This window comes from Quercus suber, unplaced genomic scaffold (assembly GCF_002906115.3).
Source record: "Quercus suber isolate HL8 unplaced genomic scaffold, Cork oak 2.0 scaffold_125, whole genome shotgun sequence".
In the NCBI taxonomy this organism is placed as follows: domain Eukaryota; kingdom Viridiplantae; phylum Streptophyta; class Magnoliopsida; order Fagales; family Fagaceae; genus Quercus; species Quercus suber.
The window spans coordinates 1313376-1334934 of NW_027069589.1; the positions used below are offsets into that span (position 1 = coordinate 1313376).

General features: G+C 35.2%; 1 protein-coding gene and 1 long non-coding RNA gene across 2 annotated transcripts; both read right to left on the bottom strand.

Annotated features, from left to right (window-relative positions):
* Positions 1-218: 218 nt before the first annotated feature.
* On the bottom strand, positions 219-2823 carry LOC111991818 (single-stranded DNA-binding protein, mitochondrial). Its single transcript, XM_024023627.2, has 4 exons — positions 2625-2823; positions 2307-2533; positions 1493-1593; positions 219-592 (listed from the first exon to the last, which is right to left on the bottom strand). Exons 1-4 carry the CDS (start codon positions 2799-2801, stop codon positions 513-515), a joined length of 585 nt encoding a protein of 194 aa, XP_023879395.1. The 5' UTR covers positions 2802-2823; the 3' UTR covers positions 219-512.
* Positions 2824-3248: 425 nt separating this feature from the next.
* LOC111991814 (uncharacterized) lies at positions 3249-4239 on the bottom strand. Its single transcript, XR_010629973.1, has 4 exons — positions 4100-4239; positions 3926-4001; positions 3492-3601; positions 3249-3405 (listed from the first exon to the last, which is right to left on the bottom strand). It is a non-coding gene; the product is annotated as an uncharacterized LOC111991814 (long non-coding RNA).
* Between the last annotated feature and the right edge of the window lie 17320 nt (positions 4240-21559).

The following is a 21559-nucleotide window of genomic DNA, read 5'->3' on the forward strand; positions in this document are numbered from 1 at the left end:
GACGGTGCTATCAACTGATACTCTGATATCTCCAGATTTTTGTTTTATATCAAACCCAACCCTTCCCATTCTTATATTTGCATCCATACAAAGAGTGGCTGGTGATTCAGCTGTACTTTCATGTCAAAAGAAAGTGATTCTACACCCACCTTTACAACAACTCAAAAGCGTGCAACAATTAGAACCACCGAACATCTAAATGACATTAGACAATCAAAACATGAAAAATAAAAATTACATAAAAGGGTCAACTTCTCTCACAAGCCCATTCCAACTGGAGGCTCAGTAATATCCTATCTGATGGATGAACAGATAATGAAGATTATAAAACTGCTTTCCCAACCTTATACTGACTTCCAAAACAGAAGTGACAATAGGTAAAGACACAAGGCCACCATGCGCTAGTGTTTCCTTCAAATTTTCCTCATCCGTATTGGCTATGACATAATTACAAATGTGAAAATTGGTTTCTGTCAAATAAACCTTCAGCCACTCCCACTTCAGCAACACTTCTAGTAATAGCCAACACCTCTCAATTCTGATTGTGATGCTTGCTGTGCATCATCACCTTTACTTAAAAATACAAGGCGACCTACAAAGTCCACAAAAGAAGCACCCATCATATATAATGGAGAAACTCACCCCCAAAAAAAAAAAACTATATTCTAAGGCATTTTCCACTAACTCTTATGCTTGTTTCACTAACCACAGTTTCAGAAGGTTTCAACATCTAGACTAGTACAAACTTTTGATGCAAAATAATAAATGCTATTAGGCTCTGGTGGCCTCTACGTAGCCATATTCTCACAGAAAAATATGGGAGTATGGACTGAAATCAAACTGTCTACCAAAACAAGCAAAGCTTGTCCATCATGAATACTGCACAGGTAAGGAACAGAGCATATTCTCTTTGAATTTTCATCATGTCAATCACATTTGTGCATGAAATATAAAGCAAAATATTGTTGAGAATGTCAGCTATAGGTGACCATAATTCAAATTTCTAACATCTCTGCTAGTTATACACATAAAAAAATACCTAAAAGCATTGCAAAATGAAGGAATAATCACAACATTGTAAAGTCAAAGCAAATAACATTAATGTGGGAAATTGTTGGGGCTGATCATGAGCCCCCTAATAAGTAAATTTGGATTCGATTGGCACTTTCATTGAACTTATATATCTCCAAGGGACCAAAAAACTCAGTACTTAGTGGTGTGGCAAGGGGGTGGAATGGCTCCAATTGATTTTTCCCTATGCATAGAGGGAAGGAAGAAAGAGATAAGGAAATCAGCATGTCCATCTAAGAATCAAAACATACATTTCATTCATGATAAATATTTTTAGTAAAGCACAAATGTCTAAAAAACACTACAATGATTGTATATAGATGCAACAAAAATATATATTATGTAGTGTGTCAGGCTCAATAATTTCCTCTGTATCTATAAACAATATCAATAGAGCATATATATAAATTCAAGTATATACCATTTCGACGAATGGCAATCTCTCTTATACGTCGAACAAGACCAGTTATTGGATCAGTGAAGATTTTGGTTTCCAAATTGCCCTCCAAATATAGAATTGAACTACAATAAACAAAACATTGTCATTACCTCAAAGAGATGATCTGCAATAAAGCCAGATTTGAACAAAAACCAGAAATTTAGAGGAAGAAGTCCTACATAAGACAATAAGAAGAAGAAAGAAAGCAATACTCGACAAAGAAATATAATTGAATCAAGCAAACATAAGCAAATTTGTATGCACTAGGCCTTTCTTTAAATGGTTTAAAAATAAAATAAAAACCCTCATGGTATCCTTCTTTCCAAACACTATCAAACCCAATTCTCCTTCAATACCAAGTCAAAACACAATAATTATAACAAAGTACATGGAATGCACAGACATTTTTTTGTTAGCATTGTGAAAGTGCATTTTGTTCATTAAAACAAAATATGTATATTAAAAGTTTTGAAGAAGAGCCCTATGGACTCACCTCTAGCTAGTAAAACTTACAGGCAATTGATTGCACCTGCCAGAACCAGTTACTGGGTAATCTAGGAACTTTCACCCCAGTCAGCCATGCTCATGCCCAGGAGCAATATTAAAAAAGGCAATAATTCAAAAATGTTTGTCAACAACATTCAGCGAATTTGCAAAAAACAGAAACCCAAAAACCCAATAGACATAAAATTTTGGCATTTTACAAATATATAGTCCTATGCATATGTGTGTAATGTGCCAAATCATATAAATTAGGAGTGAAAAAACAAAAACAAAACAAAGGTTGAGTCCTCACCCAGGAACAACATGCTTGTTGACAATCCCGCCTAGGCGATCGGGATAGACAGAAACCCGATGCCATTGAATCGTGCAGCGATTCGCGTACTCCCTTGGATCCTCGTTATCCAATGGCCTACAATTGTTTTGAATCCCACCTATCCCCAAAGAGAACATCGTCACTGTCCTCCCACTCTTCAGTGTCTTCTGCAATGGTTTCTGCTCCACTTGCCCAACCAATATCGCCTACAAATTCAAATAAAAAACCCCATTTATACACTCGAACCAAAAATCAAGAAAAATGAACAAAAAAATCAATCAATGTAAAAAAATGTACCTTGTAAATGCCCACATCGAATCCATTCTCTAGGGGCCAATCGAAGACCGTGCGTTGTTGTTGTTGAGGATTGGAGTCTTGGGTTGGAGAAGAAGATTGCTCAGGTGGAAATGAGTCAAGGTCTAACTCATCTGAGTCGGAAGTGGGTTTGGGGTGGTCGGACTCGGTGGTGTACATGGACAAAAGATCCTACCTTCTAGAAAAGTATATCAGCCTGAATTATAGTTTCTAACAACTTTATCAGCATTAAACTTAGATCAATACAAATGCATTGAAGAGCTTCTGCTGGCTTTTATAGAAAAGCACTCCCTTAACCTCACCCCCCCCACCCCCCCCCCCCCCCCCCCCCCCCCCAAAACACCTTACTTTTACAAGAGAGGAGGAGATGTGATATGAGCTACAGCTCATTGAAGAAGACAAATACTAAGATACTTATATATAAAATTTACTTTAAATCTCATTTTACAAAGCCTGTATAGATTCATTCATCAGAACCTACTACTAAGTCATTCATTTGAACAGATTTTCAACCATCTCTTGTTCAATTACCAATAATTTTATATTGGGAATGTGACAATATAGCATTAAAACAAACTTAGAAAATTGAAGTTCCAGATGTATTAAATGGTGGTGCTTCAGTATTTGCAGTTGCTTACCTTAGCTTCCTGATCACTTTTGTCAGTGTCAACAAGCTATGGTTGATGTGACTGCCTTCCTTCAATCTTGTGCCATCTGCATTTGTTTGGGAGGCACGTTCACTTCCAGCAAGATCCACAAGATTCTGTATAGTTTCAGAACTCCAATCAACATAACAGAACAATTCTTTACTAACAGGAAGCCAAAATGAGGGGAAGCAGACATACATACCAAACTTGCTATGAAAGACTTTACACATCCAGAACTTTTCTAAGGGCTTATAAAATGCTTTTCTAAGGGCTTCCGCAAGTCAAAGTCATGGCAATACTCGTGCTTAACATCTGCATGACTATTATATAATTAGCTCTCCCCATGATTGCATACCGACAAGCTTGTAAACTTGTACAGTTGTACCATGTATACAATAATAATGTACACTATTCATCATAAAAAATGTAAACTGTATAGACTGCTTCACTTCCAAGGTTCTTATCACCAATATAAATATTAGTTTTCTTTTGGCAAACTATTATTTTTCATGTTTAGGACTATATTTCACAAACTATGCCACTTAAAAACTATATATTGAGACAGTTAAATCGTAAGCAACATCAGCATAAAGTATAAATAAAAAAGAATGAGAGCATTGTTGTAGACAAGCTTACCTCTGTTACTATCAAAATGATGCTGATTATCACCGAAGTGTTTCTTATATTGCCAAGCAATCCTCAAACCATTCTCCTGTAATTTATACAAAGTAAGTATTAAAATTCTTAAACTTCATCCAAATCAAAAATCACATAAATAAACAGTAAAAGGAAATGGAAGAAGCAAGACACATTTTCAGGATCACGGTCACGAGATTTATCATCTTTGGATGACCCTGGAGTAGGCAGAGTACCCAAAAATCCTTTTGGGTCCTTAGATGGACTGGCATAGAGAAGGGGTTGCTTGTGAACAAGTCCTTGTGACATAAAATTCCTCAACAGAAGCATGTGATGGGGAGCTTCTGCATCCTTCATCACCATTTAGGCTTCCTAAAGGAAACCCACCGCCTAAAATCTCTACAAATCAAAGACAACCAATCAAAAACCTCCACAAATGCTGACTATACACATAAATTGTTAAACAATAATGATTCCATTGCTTTTTTGACGAATTTCAGTCTATAACTAATCCAAAGAAAGAGGTAAATGTAGAGAATTACTGTCAAGGTCTGGAATCCCAGATGAAATAAAGATAGTGCCATTGGGACCATACTTGAGCCCCGGAGTACTAGATGGTACAGTTGCAAGGTTACGAGAGAAGCTGCTTGTCCGAGGCTTGCTCGTAGCCATGACTATGTTATTGTAAACAGGCTCTACAATAATTTGATTATTCATTTACAATATAGAATTAAATCAATATCAATGCTCATAAGAAAACAAAATTTTTAGCTAACCTATAATTTCTTGACCATTCTTGAATCATTCTTGTTTTCTTCTCCTCACTGGTTCCTAGACTGGTCTCACCTTGCCTGAAAAGAACACAAGCAAATACTAATATGCAAATCATTTAACTATAAAGAGATGTATATGTAATTGGTATTGAATCGAACTATAGTACCATGTCCAGTCCTACAGTCAGGAGGATGTGTCCATGTCCGTTATGGCCTTTGTGGGCAACCCTCAATGTGTTAAGCCTCTGGTGGGGGGGTGGGTATCTGTGTCTGGATGAACTCGGTATGCACAAACTCATGGGGGACAGCACCAGGGGTGGGTCGGCCAGGAGTGGGCATGAATATCATCTTATCTCTACCATGTACATCTGCGGGGGCAATGCCGGTAGTCAGTGGGGGAGACGTACGGATGGTGGGCAACGGGGATGTAGTAGGGGATGTGGGTGGGTAGGTACCATCGGTCCGCATGGATGGGGATCGAGATGTGTCCCCATGGGCAAACGTATGGGATGGACCCACATCATCGTGTGCCATGGAGCCCATGTCATAACCAGTGTCCAAGCACATCTTATCTGCTGTCTGACTTACTTCCTCCATGGTGTGGTCATGCACAGGTGTGTGGCGCCTACTAGATGTGGGACGCCAACTAGATGTGGGCACCAGTGTGTGACGCTGACCAGATGTGTGACGCCGACTAGATGTGGGCACGGGTGTGTGACGCTGACCAGATGTGGGACGCCGACTAGATGTGGGCACGGGTGTGGGAGGCTGAGTAGATGTGGGACGCTGACTAGATTGATGGCCTCTACGCCCTTGACGTCCACTTGCTTGTCGACCACGCCCTACAGCCGGTTCACTTGTGTTGCTCACATCGCGTGCATCGTCCAAGGTCAACCGACCAATCTCTTCAACATATTGCAAGGCCTTAATACAATCGGTGTAGATCTCAGACCCTGGTTCGCACTTCACCATAATCCTCAACTGTGATTCAACCTGTCACAAATATACAAGAGTAGTCTTAGTAGGTTGATCTAAACTATGCGAAGCAAGGTACATTTATAACAAAACAGTCTTTGTAAACTTACCAAAGTGTCCCAGTACGAGGTCTCTTTTGTAATATGGCGAACAGTAAGGGGATAAAACCACACCATATACTCGTCATTATAGCTCATCTCCCCATGAAAGGGCTATGCATCGGCAATTGTGGCGTGCGCAGCCCATTTAGCAATATGCGTGGCATGTTCTTAGGCCCAATTTTTTTGTTGCTTGCCCTGGAGAGTTATCTTGTGAAGGTCAACTGAAGTATCGACATCTGGGGGTATGCCTTGCTTCATCCCAAACTGTTGGAGAACACGTTCAGGGTGATGGCCTTCAACCACTCAAAAATGTACGAGTGGCACGATAGACCTCCATATGTGTTGGCTTGCCGTACAATATGCGGGAAGGGAACCCAAATAATTTTTGTATGGCTCCCACACAATCTGCAATGATCCAACCGATGCAAACAACCATATTAACAATATAATTAGAAAAAAATGTGTAATGAATGTGAACAATACATGTAACTTTGCTCTTAAAAAAAATAAATAAATGTTTATTCATTCCAAAGCAAATTGTAAGTACAACAACTACATGCGAAAGCGGTTCCCACTTGTAAGGCACGATACCTGATTTGGCCGTAGTGAAGCAAGCGACACACAATAGGCGCGTAGGACGTGCATTCCATGTTCAGTTGTTATCTTAGCCCCTTTCCATCTAGCAAACAACAGAGACATAAAAGCCATATTAGTTACTTACATAATTCCCATGCATAAAAACTTAATGCGGAAATGTAAAACAGTAACTATCTAAGATCTTACATACTTGATAGCAAGAGGACCTGCGGGCAGTGCCTCGTGTGGATGCCTCATCACAGGACATATGTGTGGAAACCTCGCCCACGCCCACAACTACACCAATAGCAATGCATCGCCAATCTGCTTGGCTGTCTTCTTTGATGCATTACAGATGTGTCTATATAGTCAACTTAGTGCTGCACTACTCCAACTATACTTCTTTCCGTTGCTGATTGGATTGAAAAATTGCAGATACAAAAATGAGACCCGTTCGCCAGACTTATCCATAAACAGCGTACCACCCAACATCTCCAATATGTAAAACCGAGCATACTGCTGCACAAGCTACTTGGTGGTGTCAGCTGGGAAAGGGTTGCTAAAACGATCCTCAAGCCATTTGGCTTTTACCTTCGGCCCTTCTATTATTGCAGTGTTCTTGCGACGATCACCAACATCTCTTCCCGGCAGGCTATGCCCTAGCATTTCCCAGCAGAAGTGGGCCCAATCGTTCCTATCAGTATATCCCACCACCGGCAAGCCATCTACAGGTACCCCCATTATAACCCCCATGTCTTGTAGCATGATGGTCATCTCACCGTGGGGCAAGTGGAATGAGTGCGTCTCCGGCCGCCATCTCTCCACCAATGCCGTGATCAATGCATGGTCAAGGTCCATATGTGGGACCCGAAGCAGCCCATTTAACCCTGCATTTGTGATATAAGCTGCAATCCGTGGATCTAAAACTGCACCATCTTCAAGCAAACCTTTATCTTGGTGACGACAAGTTAGTACACCTGGCACTCCCTGCAGACAAAGCAGCTTAGTATTACTTACGCTTCTTAAATTCCAAAACTCTTTCTACTACATATATTGACTACGATTTTGGATAAGTGCATACCTCGCCTTCCAAACGAGCATCCCAAAGCAAACTTGAACGATGCATAGGTTGCCTCCTCAAGACAGTCTGTATAGAGGGTCCCGCTTGATGTGGGTCCATATCTGGCATTTGGTGACAACAACAATCAGGGAAAAATTCACTTCAAATATATATATATATATATATATATATGTATGTATGTATGTATGTAAATGTGTGTGTGTGGATGTGCATGGTTAGGTTAGTAAGATATAATATATACACCTATGTTCTTAAGCCACTTACTTACAATTCATATGCCCACTATTTTAATTCTTTGTGAGAATTCAGAACATTGATAAAATGAATGTAATGACAAGTGTTTTGTATATGGACACATTGATGAATGTGTGTGAAGGACATGGGTAGAATCAATGACACTACCTCTCATCAAGACATTTAAGAAAGGTTTTAAAAATGAACATTTGATCTAAATTCGGACGCCAATCCAAAACAAGGATATTGATCAATTAAGAAACTTAAGTTCTTGATCAAGAACCCCAATCTAAATCCAACTCCAAAAGTCCATGCTTTTATGTATAAGCCACTCGTTGTATTTTTAGACTAATAGGGTGTTTATGACTTAAGAGAATTATAGATACCATCCTAGTGGTATACTCTTAAAACAAGGAACTACCGTGTGCTTTATTTTGTGACACTTACCTCCCCTGTGGTTTGCTCTATTAGACATTTCCATTTATCAAAAACAGAATTTGATGATGTGGCAAATGAACTTAGTAGAAAAGAATCGAAAAAAAGAACATTCTACCCCAATTTACTTTGATGAGCAGTTAGTCAAGTAAGGGAGAAAGAGAAGCTGTGCGTATTCACGTTGCCTTAACAGCATTAGTTTATTAGTCCATTACTAAACACAAGGGAGGTAAGTGTCATAAAATAAAACATGAGATAGTTGCTAGTTTTAAGGGTATTCCATAGAGGCGGTATTTGTAATTGCCTAAATTAGTTTTAGTAGAAACTACAATGGAAACCATTATAGCCCCACCTCCTCATCAAAGTATAAACCAAGTCTGCAGTGTTAGTTGCCTAGTAAAGTCATCTCCTCAAAGTGATAATTATCTGACTCTGATTTTGAAATTATCACTATCAACCATATATGTCAATACATCACCACAGTTTTAGGTACAAAGATATAAATCATTAGAATAAAAAAAAAACAAATCAAAGAATTTACATTGTTCTTTTTTCTTGTCCTACAAATTTCAAAAACAATGTGTCTAATTAAAATTTTGATGACAGGAATGGAAAAGGAACAAACAAAACGCACAAACAAATGAACAAAACCCCAACAAAACCCACAATAAATCAAATGAAACCGAAGCAAACCCACAAAAAAAAAAAAANCAATCTCAAAGCAGACTGTCAATCTCAAAGCAGATTATAAATATTTTTTTCTTTATTTTTGGTGTTTTTTTTTTAGTGATCCTGGAAGCAAATTTTGTTGGCAATGCATATAGAAGAATTTTTGTTTTTTGTTTTTTGTATTATTGTTTCATATTTGATATGGTCTAATTTGATGTGGGGGAGTGAAAGCAATGCATATAGACTATATTAATATGCTTTAATTAATGTTCTTCTCAAGCTTTGGGACCAATTATTGGTAATGCAATGAGTAGGAAATGCAGTAACCAGTGAGGAATGAGTCTTTGGTTTTTTTTGTTGATCTGGGGTTAACTGGTTACCTACTCTATTGGGTAAAATTTATCAATCTTTATCTTATAGAATAGGCTTTATAAAAGTGTGCAATTCATTGAAAGATTGCTATCTGCATTATTTTGTTGTGTCATATGTCAAGTTTGATCTGAAAGTTTCTGTCCATATTTGGAGTTATATCATATGATTAACAAAGTTATTTGACCAACAATCAAACTCCATTTTGGTGCATGGTACAGCAGATTTTGTTGCTGTAGAGGCTTGTTCGGCCGTGTAGCTGATTTAAGATGATCATTTTTTTGGTAGATCCTTCCTAAACTCCCAACCCTTAAGATCCTAAACTGATAAAACAAGCTAAATGTGCCAAATGAGACCGGCAAATGTTATCCTAACCCAAATTCAACGAGTCCACAAAGCATTTCATAGAAGCATTTCATAGATAGTTCATACATGCATTTCATCAAACACATAACTTGCATTACAAACCCACAAAAAGATAACAGAAATAGAAAATAACAGCAAACCCAAAACAAATTATTGGAAATACTATGAAACAAAACGCACAAAGAAATGAACAAAACCCCAAAAAAACCCACAATAAATCGAATGACACTTCAAGCAAACCCACAAAAAAAAAAATCTATATATATATATATATATATATCAAATGAAACCCACATCCCATAGCCTATATGGATTCAGCTTTAGCAGAAATAGAGAGGTCAACGAAGCAGAGAAAGGTTAGAGTGATGAACCTGTGTTGCCGTGAGAAATAGAGAAAGAAGAACAGCTTGTGGTGCCGAAGAACAGAGCAAGATCGAGACAGCCAGAGCGCGAGAGCGAGACTGAGAGGGAGATTGACAGCGAGATTGAGAGGGAGATTGAGAAAGTGAGAGCGAGATTGAGCGGGAGATTGAGAAAGTGAGAGCGAGATTGAGAGGGAGAGAGCGAGATTGAGAGGGATATTGGGAAAGTGATAGATGAGAGAGTGACAGATAGAGTGTAAGTAACTGAGATGACCCAGGTTTTTTTTAAAAAAATTTGTTAAGGCAGAACAGTACTCGAGCATCGTGAAATCGAGTACTTCAGTAAAACAGTACTCGAGTCTAGTAAGCACGAGTACTAAGCTTACTCGAACAGTACTCACATACTTGAGTATTACTTTGAACAGTACTCGAGCTCAGGGAGCTCGAGTACTGTTTGGAATTTTTAAATCCCCCCACGCCCCGTCAGCCATGCCACGGTGGATATATAAAACACAGTACTCGAGTTTGGTGAACTCGAGTACTAAAAAAAGTGGTACATTCCTAATAATTTCCGAAACAGTGTCATCGTGCAAAAAATTTCGAAAATTCATGGTATATGGCCAATTTGGCCGCGTTTTTGCTGTCATGTTGCTGATTTTTAGTTAAATGAATTCTCCTGTTTACCAAAAAAAAAAAAAGGTTGGATATAGCTTGATGGGGCTTGGCACGTAAGATAACTAAGACCAGGTCAAAGGTTTGAAACTTTATTACCTATTGCTATTTGCCATTGTTCCAACTTCTAACGTTCCATATCAAGATTAAAGAATTAGATTTGTCTATAAAAAAACCAAACAACAACCTTTTCTTATCTTTTTATGTCTATACCCTTCTCTTGTTCTGTCTCTCCGAAATTTACATTCCTTCGCGCACTAAAACAATTTCTCCAAATAAGCGTTCCTGAATAATTTCAGAACCCAAGACTTCACCAGCTAGCAAAGTTCCAAATCATTCTATAAATTACAATTTTTGAAGAAGACCCATATGTTCCTTGTATTTTTAAGAAAGATGAAAGAGAAGAAGTTACCAAATGAATATAAACCACTATTTATACATAAAAGATTATGACATTTCAATAAGCACATTTTCCGTCAATAGACACATTTTCATTCAATAAGCACATTTTCGGTCAATAAGCATATTTTTCAGTCAATAAATACATTTTCGACACCTTTAATATATATCTAATATGAAGGGTTATGGCATTTCAATAGACATTTTTCGATATATCTAATTTGAAGGATTATGATCTTTCAATAGGTATTTTTTGGTGTATATATATTTTAAGAAACCTTTCTTCTTCTTAACTGATAAAACTTTGTGCTATTTTTTTCAATATCAATTTTTTTTTTTTAATTTCATGCAATTTTGCATACTACTCCAACTAAAAAATAATAGTTTTTTTTTTTCTCTAAAACTCATCATGTATTTATTCCTGTGCGTTGTACGGGTTAGCAACTTGTATATATAATATAAGAAACCATTACATATTTTAGAAATTCATGGTTTAAAAATGTGTAAGTTGTAACTCTAATACTAGGTATAATTTGAACTCATATATAAGTATAATTGTGATTTTTTTTTTTATTTATCTATGCATATGCATAGGATTATACAGTAATTTAGCTTATATGCTTATGTATAACTTTTATAAAACTCAATTTTTGAAGATACAATTATACTTTAATCAGTTTCCAACTAATAAACTTTCAGACATCATTCCAAACGCATTCCTTCGGCACCAAAGTAGCGTTTTCTGGAGAGTAAGGATAAAAGTCAAGCAGCCTTAATTAATAATATAAAGTATAATAAAATATATTTTGTAATGCTTAAAGAGAATGTAATGTCATTAAAACTTACAAACAAATATTTATAGATCTTTACATATCTCTTTCTTAATGGTTTTAAAATTTATTTGCAATTTGCATGGTGGAACTTTGAAGGAAAAAAAAGAATTTGTTTGCACTTTTCCGGAAGTAATTTTTTGGTTTGATCTCATGACAAATGATTGCTTAGACACTTTTCAAATAAATCATTCACGTGTAATTTTAGTCATACAGTCTATTATTTATGTGACATATATACTATATAATTGTAGAAGTCAATTCCACAATTCCCTTCGGTTATGCCATGTGGTGTACCAAATGTCTCTGTTCAGCCCAACTCAGCAATTGCAATATTTAAAACAAATATTACATGACACCACTTAACCCACTCGTTCATTTTTTAATCAATAGAGAATACTTGTACATTTAAGCAAATTGTCTCATTTCAAATCTTATCTTTTATGGTATTTCTACTTATCTATCATATCATTCATATTTCAGCTACACTAATTTATGAAATACGTATGTTCACGTTGTGATTAAATTTTTCTCAAAAAAAAAAATTATGATTTTTTAGGGTCATATTTTCTATGTATTGACTAATTCTTTGACAAAACTAACTCTACTTGTAATTGGGTAGATCTAAGTTGGGTTTGAGGTAACAACACGTGTGTGAAGTTTACTTTACCAGTAGTATCATTAAAGACATGAAGATTGATCCAAGAAACAAGTGAAGAAACAAGTGAAGAAACAAGTGAAGAAAAGTTGTTTCATTAATGCTTGACACTAACTACTATTGAGATTCAATGAGAGAGCATGACAGTCGAACTATCGAGACTTACGAATTCAAAATTCTCAGATTTGAATTTTAGCCCTTGATGACTTGAATGATTAGGGTTTCTCTCTCTACAACTCTAGTCATATATAAAGCTTATTTTAAAAGACATTAAGTATGAAAACAGGGACTTAGAACTCATACACTTTGTGAGAAGCTACTGCGTTTGTGCGCCTTAGGATTTTGTAACCAAGTGCTTCCCAATTTTCAACATCTATGAAATGAAGAACTTTGTAGCCAATAACAATCAATCAAGTTGTTGGAGTTAATCACGTACTAGGGCCATGTAAAGGAGCTAGTCATAGATTGGAGATTCATGCAAAGCGAATAAGTCTACTACAAGATCAATTCCAATTAGGTATTGGAGCGAAGGTTCAACTGTAGGTTGGTATTTTGGGATAGGCCAGGGTAGTGGTAAGATTCCTCATACTTGTTACCACTTGATTATTGATTAGTAGATTCTTGGGAGTGGTGATCTAAAATTCACTCAGTAGGGTTTTTGCCTTGTAAGAAGTTTTTACCATTTGTCAAGAAATCATCGTATCGATTTAATTTCCATTTCACATAGTTTATTTGGTGATTTATTGGTACTTCTACTATTTGCATGTAATTTGACATAATTAATCAACTTGGGTAATTGAATTAATTAACTAGGGTCAATCTATAACCCACCAACATGATTAACTTAAAAACTGATTAAAGTGGGGTGGTACCTTCAAGTAGAACTTGATGCAAAAAGAATGCTAGTGACAGCTGTATCAACTTTAAAAGCATAACCACGGAAGTGTTACTACGCCAAGCAGTATTCCAAATGATGCACCAGGCCTGCATGAAATATAGAACATTCATAATTCAATACCCTATAATACAAAAATAATCTCTCATTGACTCTTAAATTACAAATATATCCAAAGGAAAAATTTGGAATTTGGAAGATAAGCCCTAACAAAAGTCATTTACTTTTAAATAAAAAGACTAGCACAAAATTCTAATTTTATAAAATAAATTTTTGAAGTATGTTCAAGGAATTTTCCTATAGTTTCTCAAGGACCAAACGGGAAAGTAACAAAATTTGAATTGTATAGTGTAAGTAGTACCCTATTTAAATAATATACGTGGATGGTTTTATAAATTATCATGTATTGGGTTGGAGGAGATTCTTTCAAATTGGTTTTGAGGTAAACTTTGTCCATTACAAAATTGGTTCGAGTTATAAACTTATAATTGAACCTAGAAATACTAATTGAAAATTAATCTTTATCTTTTCCAACATATTTTCTATACTAAAAATATAGATGCAACCTTAATGGGTTGGCTTAGTGGTTTCTAAAGACTCATGATATTCATGAGATCTTGGATTCAAAATCTCTTGCCCCACCTTAGGGCCACCCTTAAAAGATTCTTGCATGTAATAACCCTTTAAACTCCCTCTATATCTTTTTATTGAATGTGAATTTTGAAAATATAACTGTTAGGTTCTAAAAGTTTAGAACAATTGGCAAACCGTGAACACAAACTTGTCTAGATATAGATCTTAGATTCTATAGGAAATATTAGACAATGCTCAAGGTGCTATAAGTCAAAATACAAGAATAAGGAAGTTACAGGTTCAAGAATTCGAAACATGCTAGGTTTGACCGATCAAGAAGATGGCTCGACCGATCAATATGCGTTTTTGCAGAATTTAATTTCAGCCCAAGAGTCCATTAAGCCTATCAAGTGATTAGGCTTTCAAATATAATTCTCCTAGTAATTATGACTTTTGAGGTGCTATTGTGAGATATAAAAGGTATTGTGCATTCTCATTTCAAAGTCACTATCGGAATTCCATCTACACATTATTAGAATCGGTAGATCTGAAGTTGCTGCTACAATATCATACATAGCTAATGATTTAAAGTTTTGAGTGAGATCTTAAAGTCAAAAATATGGGTGTTTATGTGCAACAAATTCAGATAGATGAGTCCATGGATTTAGAGCTGTGTGTGGTCATGTAAGTATTACAAGAGGTAGCTTTAGATTTAGGAAAAAATCTATTGTAAAACTTCCATTCTATCATAGTGAATTTGTTGCCTTGAGGATAGTTTAGGTTAAATTCTCCCCATATTTTTTACCTTGAAACTAGACGATTTCATTGGTTTTCCTAGGTCATCATATCACTTGTCTTCTTTATTTTTTCGCTATGCATGATATGATTTATTATTGTTTAACCTAGATCTGTATAATAAACCTAAGTAACAACTTGGTTGATTAATTAGGTTAACAATTTGAGTATATTTTTAGGGGTCTAAACAAACAAACAAGTGGTATCAGAGCTGGTTCACTCTGATTAGATTAACGTCCTGAGTGAAATTTTTTATCCCTGCTATCATGGATAATTTTAAGTGTCTTACTGCTTTTGGCTGTGATGATTTGAATAAAAAGGACACTAATGCTTCTATTGATTTTGTTGATGCTTGTGAAAATCTTTGTAAGGAATTATATAAATCTATGAAAATTACTAAGAAATTTAAGGAAGAGTTAAAATTGGCTAATCTTGAAAAGGATGAATTGATTGTGAGACTAGATGAATCTAATAAAAATAATGAATTTTTGAGAAATCAATTTTCCTCTCAAGATGAAAAGATGAAAAGCTTGAAACCAGAGTTAGCTAAGTCTAAAGCTAAACTTGAAAATTTGACTAGTAACAAGCCTGTTGTTGATGATAGATTTGTTTCTATTCCTCTTAAGCCTACACATGAAAAAGTTTATAATCCTCATTTTAAGAGGAATCATAAAGAAAATGATTATTTTGCTAGGTTAGAAAAAGGTAAAAGTTCTGATGTAGATGCTGAAATTTCTAAACCTATGTCTAAACCTACTGTTAGAGTGCACAAAAACAAAAGTGCAAAAGAACTCTGTTTTTGTGCCTACTTGTCACTTTTGTGGTGTTGTGGGTCACATTAGACCAAATTGTTTCTTGTTGAGACAAAAACCAAAATCTATGACTAGATCTTCTTCTAGCAATACTGATTGATGAAGCCAAAAATGGTCGTTAGTCGATAGCCTCGTCGGAGCTTGTGATGAGGTAAAGTTCCCTACAAAGATGAAAGAGAAAGACACCGGAGTGGCATTAGCCAACAGTTCTCCAATGATTAAGTCAGTAGAATTCTCAATATCTTCAGAGAATAAGAAGGTAATTCTTTGTGTTTAGAATTGTGTACCTTGTTTCCGGTTTTTGGTGGCTTATTTATAGCCTTGATATAGCCGTTGGGAGCCTTATTATTAGTGTAACCATAGTGGGCCTCTTTATGGCTCTTTTGGTTGTTTGAGTAACGTTTGTTTGAGCTTAAATGGAGGTTTGAATAGCTCATGATTGGCCTTTTTGACAATTGGAGCTCGTCAGTTTCAAAACTATTAATGGTTTCACCATTAATGCTATATGGCCGTCTTCTCATACGACGACCTTGTGGATTTTATGCTTGTCATCTTACATGGACGATCTTGAGGATCGAAAGTCTGTCAGCTAAATGATGAACCCGTAATTCCAGTACTCGTCACTAATGTTCCTAAATTTTTTCATGTCTGTCACTTTTGTGGTCTTTATGGTCACATTTGTCCTAAAAGTCATAAATTGATACTTAAGCATTTTTTGTTTCATTCTAAGATATGTGATGATATATCTCCTGCTACCAGTGTAGAAAAATTGTTTCATATGTTATTGAAAAATTTAAGTTTGTTGGCTTGTGAAAGGAAATTGCAGGATTTCAGTTTCTCTCAAAAGAAGTTTGCAATCATTCAAATACACTCTGCTTCTTATGGTTCTTCACCTACAAAGCCAAAAACTCATGTTGTGTGGGTGAGAAAAGATTTGTTAAGGTGAGTGTTGTTTACTTGTCCTTGATTTAATTCTTTTAATTATTTGTGGACATGTTTTCTTTTAGTTTTTGGTTATTTTATTTTCTTAAGTTGTTTTGGTTATTAAAAAATGTAAAAATCTTAAAACATTGAAAATTTCAAAAAGACAAAAATATTTTATTTTGTGTCTAGTTTTATTTTTCTTGAGGATTTCATGAATTATAATATATCTCTCTCGACTTAGAATATGCTTGATATTGTGGAGAAACATAGAAAGTGTGTATTGCATAATTGAGTGCATGAGCTATTTTTGATTTTGTATGAGTATGTACTAGATTGTACATGTAGTCATGGGTTAATTAAGGAATTGATATTTCTTGTTTATGTACCCTCTATAACTTAATTTAGCACTGTCTTGCATTATTGTTGCATTTTATTCATTTAGCATAATGTGTGTTTTTTATTTTATTTTTGGTCAAAATTTAAAAACACAAAAAGATTTTTATTTATTTTTTGTATTGCACACAACTAAGCGTGTAATTAAGGTTGGCCAATGAAACTTTGCATTCATGACTGTGTACTTTGCTTAGTCTTGATGAGCTACTTTTTGCACTTTGCTAGTTTGTGCTATTTAGTGCTTAATTGTGTGAGTTGTTTATAGTCTTTAAACAAATGATCTTGATTTTGATGTCACATATTTTGATCGTAAGGACTAGAAAATCCTAGGAGAAAGTCACCAATCATGAACACCTGTGTGCAAATCATGATGCTCGGTAAGGTGTAGCACTTGCATAAAAAGATAAAATGAGGTGTTATCTTTAAAAAAATGTGTAACAATGGTATTTCTTTTCTATCTCCTATATGCCCATGCATGATTTCATTGATTGTGCTCAAAAAGAAAAAGAAAAAAAAAATAGCAAAATGCAAAAAAAAAAAAAATCAACATGCTTTTCCATGGTTGCAAGCATGTTTTCTAAGAGAAGTGAGAGTTATATGATATAAATCTTTAGGTGATAGACACTTTCAAACCAATGTGATTGATGATGCAGGAAATTTGTTTGATTATTATTTACATATCACATTTTCTGTACTTTGTACACTTACTAGTTGCACATACTATATGCAAATCTTTGCTAAATTCTGTACATATGATTGTGTATTGACTAATTTGGCCATCTTTAATTGCATATGATTTGATGTGTAAATGCAAATTAATTTATTTTGGTTGGGAGTTTTAAAAAAAAAATGTGTTAGAAGTTTTAATTATGTGATTTTAACTTCTTGATTAGACCAAATGAGTATTTGAGGCATCTTGTTTTTAAAACTTTTCTGGATCATGTGCATCTGCATTGAGTCTTAAAAACTGCTTTTCAAAGTTGTTTTTCTGCATAAAAATTTCCAGATTTTTAAAGTTTTAAACTTTACATTGTTCGACCGATTGAACCATATCTTTGACCAATTGAAAATGTTCAAATTTTAGGCCAAAAGTCTCTACTTGATTTGATTGATGCCCGATTGATGTCCGGTTGACGTTCGACCGATTGAAATTTCCCAAGAATTTTCTTCAATTCCTCTTGATTAATCGAAGTGCAAATTTGAATGATTCTTACTCTTCTTGACTAATCAATTTTTTCATACATCATTTGTGATAGGATTAACATGCATTGCACATATAGATTATGACATGCATTACATTGTTTTATTTATCTATCTTGCATTTTTGCAGTTATATCTCTCATTTTTTTTTTCATACATAATACGCATACACTTTGCTAAATTGGGTACTCCACTAGAGCTAAATATTGATTAATTGATTTTTGAATTCTGTACATTTTAGTATGCTATTTTTTTTTTTTTTATGTGTGAATTGCTGAAAATAGAAAATATTTTTTGAGATATGGTGGATACTAAATGTGAAAATTTTTTCTCAACTCTTAAGGTTGATTTAAGTTCAAAATACCTTGACACATGAAAACACATTACATGCTGAATTTTTATATCATTGATATCTATATATTGTATAGTCTTAACTGATTGTGACTGAAGTGTTTGTATGCTTGTGGGTTACATAGTGTCAAGTTTGCATATATTGAAATAGAGAATATTTATATTCATGTGAACCTTCAACTTATTTTTTTAAAGTTTGGTTTGTGTTTCTTTATTTTTCCCCACCTGTAACACCGCATTTTGTACCTCTTACGACTAGGGCTCTCGCTCCCTAATGATGCTCGAACTTTAAGGCCTAAGGCCAGTTTAGAGCTCAATCAGATATCAAATTGACTTGAGGAGTGTTAAAATGGAAAATATCACTTTTTAAATGCACAAAAACCTATTTTTGGAAATAAAAGACCAAAGTGGCCTCGGCCCACGTATGTGGGATACGTGGGCAGAGGCCTGTGTACGTGGGCCAAAGCGTGTGCCTGCAGGCATAATCCTGCGTATGCAGCTAGGCTTTCATAAACATGGAAAAGACAAGTTTTCTGCAATAATGGCTGAGGTTTGGAATGAATCCCACATCGTCTGGGAGCCGTTCCAAACCCCGCTTTTTCCACTATAAAAAGTCTTACATGGTACATTTTCAAAACATACAGAAATTCCACTAGAAAAACCTAAGATTCATTAGAAAATAGTGAATCAAAAGGGAGTTTTTCAGAAAACACCCTCAAGTCATTTTTATTTGATTGGGACATTTTCTTGCCCCAATCCTTTGAGTTTAAAGTTTCTAATCATTGTTTTATTGAATTGTGATAGATTTGACTGAGGGGAATGGTAAAAAATCAAGCCTAGGAGCTTTTGCTTTAAGGTATTCTTTCTTACTTTCCTTTTTCCTTTTCTGTCTTTCTTTTTAGGTTTAATCCTATTTCTTTGCGTAGTTTAGGTTTAATATGTTTGCTTAAGTTTGTTTTATAGTTTTGTTGTGTTCTAAGCATGTTAGATAGTTAGAATTAGGGTTTTTATTTGTGCTCTATTTTTTGTTTCGGGTTTCTGGGCTAGGGTTCTTGAACAAGTCCCACGCACACATGTCATGAGCATGCGTACGTAGGTTAAGTCCTACGTACGCAGGCATTTGTCCAAAAATCCTAATCCAAATTCCTTAAGTTGTTTGTTTGGTTTGTTTCACATGTTTTGTCCCTTTTTAAAAGCCTTTTCATATGATCATTCGTATTTGTGCCTTTGCCTCACATGCTTGTTTGTCTTTCAACATGCTTAGATTAGGGTTTTATATTTGATGCTATGAACATGCATTCACATGCTCATGCATAGTGCCACGCTTAGTTGTTGAAAGGTAAGTAAGGTAAGTCATGTATTCACATGAACATGCATGTTGTTTGTTTAAAACCCCCTTTGATAATATGTGTATGAAGTTAATGCCTTGTTCATAATATGTGTTGCTTGATGATATTGTTGCTGTCATGTTTAGGGCTGCTGCCTTGTTTAGAAGTATGATAGGGTTTTGCTATGTTAGATGAATGCTAGGGTTTCTTATGTGTGTTTGTCTCTCTTTTGCTTTATGAATAGATAAGTATGCTTGTTTAGGGATAAATATGCCATGTTGTGTGTTAGATGCATGATTAGTGTGTGTGTAAGTTTAGAATACAAGTATTGAATTAGTTTTTAATAGGGTTAAGACATAAGACACGATGATGGGAGGCCAACCTTAGGGTTGGGCGATCTTGGGTGCCTAACACCTTCGCAAGAGCGTACCTAAACTCCGAACCCATACTCTGGTAGTAAGATCAAAGGTCCTTCCTCGAAAGGATGCTATATATATGGTTCCTAGACCATTGCAAAAACTAGGTGGCGACTCCCCCCTTGTGTCCACACCACCTCCTAAATTTTCCCTAACACTATTTTTTCCCAAAACTTGTTTTGTTTTTCCTATTTTTTTATAAAGGAGGAAAGCTGTTTTTAAAACCTGTGCTGTTTATAAAGGGAGTTGCCTCTATTTTCTATAGAGTTGATATCTTTTGTGTTTCCCTGATTCTCTACTTTCTCTTGACCTTTATTGTGTATTTACTCTTGATTGGGTTGTCTTTGTCAATACGTGGTAAAAAGGGGGAGAAATAGATGAAATTTGAAAAATGTTTTTAACAATTTTTATTTAGGGGAGATGAAATTGTTCTTGAAAGGGTGAGAAAATAAAATTTATTTTATGTATCTAACTTAGGGGGAGAGTTAGTTTGCATGTTTGCTATTATTGCTTATTAGGGTTTTTTTTTTTTGGTCTGTCTTTATTTCCACACATGCGGTGATGTACTCTTTTGAGTGTTTTAAGAAAGATTGGTATATTTCGATCAAGACCTTCTACCTCTCCTTGCAACTTTTGGGTTAGAAGTATTATATTGGAATTTGTGATATAATTGGGCATTTTATTGTAATATGGCTGTTCTTGTATTTGAGTATTGCATTATGTATGTGAGTTTTGTCATGGATTGCCAAACGGGGAGATTGTTAGGTTCTAAAAATTTAGAACAATTGGCAAACTGTGAACACAAACTTGTTTAAATATAGATCTTAGATTCTATATGGTATATTAGAAAATGCTTAAGGTACTGCAAGTCAGAATACAAGAATAAAGAAGCTGTAGGTTCAAGAATTCGAAATATGCTAGGTTTGACTAATCGAGAAGAAGGCTCAACCAATAGAGATGTGTTTCTGTAGATTTTAATTTCGGCCCAACAGTCCATTAAGCACATCAAGTGATTAGAGTTTCAGATCTAATTCTCCTAGTATTTAAAGGAAACCATAAGGTACGTTTTGTTTTGACTTTCAAGGTGCTCTTGTGAGATCTAAAAAGTACTGTGCCTTTTCCTTTCAAAGTCACTACCGGAATTCCATCTACACATTATTAGAATCGGTAGATCTGAAATTGTAGCTATAAGATCATACATAGCTGATGATTTAAATTTTTGAGTGGGATCTCAGAGTCACAAATGAGGGTGTTTGTGTGTGACAAATTCAGATAGAGGAGTTTGTGGATTCGGAGTTGCATGTGCTCATGTGAGTAAGTACTACAAGAGGTAGCTTCAGATTTAGGGAAAAATCTATTGTAAAACTTTCATTCTATCATAGTGAATTTGTTGCCTTAAGAATATTTTAAGTTAAATCATTTCCAGGTTTTTTACCTTGAAATTGGA

Excerpts from the sequence above, each read along its gene's own strand:
- LOC111991818 (XM_024023627.2), bottom strand. The coding sequence starts at position 2,801 with ATGTACACCACCGAGTCCGACCACCCCAAACCCACTTCCGACTCAGAT. Across the intron at positions 1,594-2,306 it reads AACAAGCATGTTGTTCCTGG|TTCAATTCTATATTTGGAGG; the intron begins GTGAGGACTCAA and ends TGTTTATTGTAG. Across the intron at positions 593-1,492 it reads GATTGCCATTCGTCGAAATG|GTCGCCTTGTATTTTTAAGT; the intron begins GTATATACTTGA and ends TGGACTTTGTAG.